The sequence below is a fragment of the Cyprinodon variegatus genome, unplaced genomic scaffold (genome assembly GCF_000732505.1).
Source record: "Cyprinodon variegatus isolate N-32 unplaced genomic scaffold, C_variegatus-1.0 Scaffold777, whole genome shotgun sequence".
Classification (NCBI taxonomy): Eukaryota; Metazoa; Chordata; class Actinopteri; order Cyprinodontiformes; family Cyprinodontidae; genus Cyprinodon; species Cyprinodon variegatus.
Genome location: NW_015151230.1, coordinates 162,159 through 166,085, shown reverse-complemented (window position 1 = coordinate 166,085; position 3,927 = coordinate 162,159). Strand labels below are relative to the sequence as shown.

At 43.9% G+C, this 3,927-nt stretch overlaps 1 protein-coding gene across 1 annotated transcript in view; it reads right to left on the bottom strand.

Moving 5' to 3' along the window:
* Positions 1-101: 101 nt before the first annotated feature.
* The window catches only part of hyi (hydroxypyruvate isomerase (putative)), a 5,438-nt gene continuing 1,612 nt past the window's right edge, over positions 102-3,927 (bottom strand). The window contains exons 3-8 of the mRNA XM_015396134.1: positions 3,427-3,541; positions 2,691-2,769; positions 2,216-2,265; positions 2,075-2,144; positions 344-478; positions 102-272 (exon numbers count right to left, since the gene is read on the bottom strand). Of these exons, the coding sequence (XP_015251620.1) occupies positions 223-272; positions 344-478; positions 2,075-2,144; positions 2,216-2,265; positions 2,691-2,769; positions 3,427-3,541 (499 nt within the window). The 3' untranslated portion in view covers positions 102-222. The remainder of the gene's footprint in view (positions 273-343; positions 479-2,074; positions 2,145-2,215; positions 2,266-2,690; positions 2,770-3,426; positions 3,542-3,927) is intronic.

The window sequence follows — 3,927 nt, the reverse complement described above, 5'->3', positions numbered from 1 at the left end:
CCCGACAAAGCACTGCTGCTTCATCAAGCATGGTTTCCTAAAGGGGAAGACAACAGAAGAACTGTTCTTCTCTCAGCTCCTTTGATTCCTGTGTGGAGGCAGAACCAGGAGGGAGGATCCAACAATATTTACTGGGTCATCATTTTATCTCACATTTAATAAAACAGACATTTTATGGGGAAATCCTTTCTCTTCATCTGGAAGGCGATGCGGTCCCCATGGTTACTGGGCCCAGTATCGTCTGATCCAGCCCAGACTCTTCTCTGTGGACTCTGCAGGGAACAGAAGCGGTTATCAGTCGACGCCAATCAACAGTCAGATCAGGATTCCAGGTGAGACGCACCTGACGGCCTGTATTCACAGCCCAGGTAGCCTCGGTAGCCCAGCTTCTCCAGCGTCCTGAACAGGTAGCCGAAGCTCAGCTCTCCGTCGCTGTCGGGTTCATTCCTGCCGGGGACCTGAGCGATCTGAACGTGACCTGAAGGACAGAACGTCTGTTAGAGCGCCACCTGCTGCACATCACCGTCCTGAATGGGAGCAAAGTGGCTTCCTGCAGCCGCTTTCACATCGTCCTGAACAGCAGAGCCTCAGTGGACCAGAACCTGCTCCACGTCTGCACTCCTTCCCATAGACATTATAAACACAGAAGCCTCATTGGACGCTGGCCCACGTGCCTAGAGGGCGGCCATCTTGGATCAGACCATAGGAGGCGCCTTAGATTGAATTTTAATCACATGAAAGAGTCAGAGATAATATTACAATAATTACAGAAAGACCAAAACTAATTCTAAAATTAACTTTCAGATATATTACACAGATTTATTTGGATTAAAAACTAAACTGAACTTAAACTGGATGAGATATATGCAAAGTTATATATTTGCAAATAAATATTAATATGATAAACACAAAGTTTTATATAAAAACATGTTTTACAAATGTATATTTATATGATGTATTTTTAAGGATTGCTCATTGATAATAAATATTATGATCTATAGAGGAAAATTAGTTGTGATTTACAAAAGAGAGTAAAGTTATTTGTTTTTCTTTTTATTAACTTAATGTTAATTCTTATTTATTTTTTCTCACTGTCAGGACTTTTGTTATCAAATCTTAGTGAATGGTAAATTTATGTTGTGTCTAACGGCTTTTTGTCTTCATAAACTGATTAAAAAACAGATGTTCATAGATGCATTAATAATGAATAAAAAAAACATAGTTTGAAAAAGTTTTAGCCCAGGGTCTTTCTGCATGGAGTCTGCATGTTCTCCCTGAGCATGGTGGGTTCTCTCCGGGTACTCCAGCTTCCTCCCACAGTCCAAAAACATGACTGATAGGTTCATTGGCTTCTCTAAATCCTCTTTAGGTGAGTGTGAATGATTGTTTGTCCTGCTTGTCTCTGTGTTGCCCTGCGATGGACTGGAGACCTGACCAAGATGGACCCCGCCTCTCGCCCACTGACAGATGGAGATAGGCACCAGCACCCCTCGCCACCCCAGCGTGAAGGAAAATGGATGGATGAATTTCAATCGCGGACGTAGAATTTGACTCCAAGGTTATTTAGAAAGATGTGAATGTTCATATGGATGTTGGCAATGAAAGTAAAAAAAAGAACTAAATGCTGCCTTTGAAACATTTGATTTAACCCAGCATGTGTCTAAGGTCAGTCATCACAAAAGAAACACACCAGACATCCTCAAACTCAACGATATTTCTGACATTTTGAGTTAAAGAAGCTTCCTGGATGGAAGAGAAACGTCTTCAAACTTGAGAACAAAATCCAGAGAATTGATTTTTAACTACTTTGGAAAATCTTCTCATGTTTTAGCAGCAAAGCATCTCTGACATGTTGGAGCCATATGAACCACCTCAGCCCTTCAGGTCCTCACTGAGGCGTCTCCTGGTGGTCATTAGGGTGGTCTATTGGGCAGTTTATTCAGACTTTTTTATTTAATCGTATCACTTAACTCCAGCTGTTGACCTCCAGCACAGTTAGACCGGTTTAAAGCGTGCGGATCATATGGGCTCCTGAATGGGGGGGACCTCGGAGCGGTTCTGGCGTCCTACTCACCAATGATGGGGAAATACTTGTGAATGTTCTGGGTCAGGTTTCCATCCATGATCTGCCAGTGATAAAGGTCCTGAAACAGTGGAGGAGACAGTGAGACCCTTAGAACCTGCTGAGGCGGAGCCTCTCTGCCGCAGCACCGACCATCTGGAGCTGGATGTTGGGCTTTCCCACCTTCTCCAGGATCGCTGCAGCTGGAAGACAGGAGAAACGTTTTCAGCAAACGTTACGCTGCTACACCAGAGAGGACATTAAATTATACCAACTCTGCTGCAGCTCATTACTAATCTCTGCTAAACCAATCACAGCGGGAGGCGGGGCCATAATGCAGCAGGACTTTTCTGTTAGCGTAGCATTAATCTTTTTTATCGAGTCCATTCTAACCTATTTTAACATCTGGCTGCTGGAAGACGTGTCTTCATTTCCCTCACAGTCCAGTTATCTGATTGGTTCTAAACTGTTTCCATTCAGCCTACAGGTCCCGCCTTTTTAGGCCGCGCTCCACCCTCCCTCAGGCTGGAGGCGGTCTGGCTGTTAACTACCTCTAAACATTCCCTTTTCAAACTGGGCGTAATACTGGAGATGAAGGCAGAGTGGCGGCAGCCTTCAGCAGCCTCACCTTGATGAGGCGAGTCCAGGAAGTAGCGGGGGTCGGTGATCCTGCTGTTGATTGGCTCAATCAGCCCAGTGATCCCTTCCTGTTGGACCCATTCCCATTAGTCAGGAAGAAAACCTGCCTACAATTTTACATTTTAAATAACTGTAAGAAATGGGAAATATTTTATTATTCCTTTGGGACAAAAAGGTTAATTTAATTCTTTAATGCATACATGGTGAGAAATATCTATATTTCTTACATTCACAGAAATGTGGCAGTTTTGGTTTTCCATACCTGCTCCAGACGCTTCAGTCATTCTGGGGTCAAATTCAACACACCTGTAATCAATCCCAGCTGGTCTGGTCTTACTTAGAATAGATAACCAGCTGCTGGCAGAAGCTGCTGAGGTTTTTGCATCATTACTGCTCTGGAGAAACTTAATGTTCTGCATTTTCCTGCAGCGAAGGGAAGCTTTATGTATTTTACTTTCAGGAGTTTAGATCCTGAATCTGACCAGGCTTTTCCTTTAAGTGACAGAAAACTGTTTAACACTGAGGAATTCCTGTTAATGGTTTTATTATCATTTTTTTTTCTCTTTAGGCTGAATAAGGTATATATTTTTATTTGTGCAAACATGGGAGTGCAGATTGATGTGGAGCTGCACCACAGAGCAAACATTCCTGCTGGACGGAGATCTCTGTGAAAAGAAAAGCAGAATGTTGGCGTGGAACCTTCTGGACTGTATGACATCACTTACCTTGGAGAGGATCTCTGCTGCATAGCGTAGATTCTGAACAAACACCTCCTCCATTTCCCTGCAGACGGCTGACCTGGAAGCGCCGGCGGGGATCCTTCCTGCCATCAGGTGGATCCTGCCCCGCCCACAGAGAGACACCTTTATTTCTACACTCATTAGGATCTTCCTTTGTTCAAATCAATCTTCCAATAAATGATCGTTCCTGACAGACAGACTGTGACCTCACTGTGCTGTCATCAAAACACCACCAACAGAACCTCAGCTGTTCTTTACATCTTTCACACACTACAGGAACACACCTGGTCTAGTTAAAGCCCGGCTCAGGATGTAGAAAGAGTGGAACCTTTAATGGTTCCACAGGCTCCTCTCCTGTGGAACCAACTACCAGTTTTAGTCCGTGAGGCAGACACCCTGTCTACTTTAAGGCTAGGCTTAAAACTTTCCTTTTTGATAAAGCTTCTAGTTAGAGTGGCTCAGGTTATCCTGAGCTATCTCTATAGT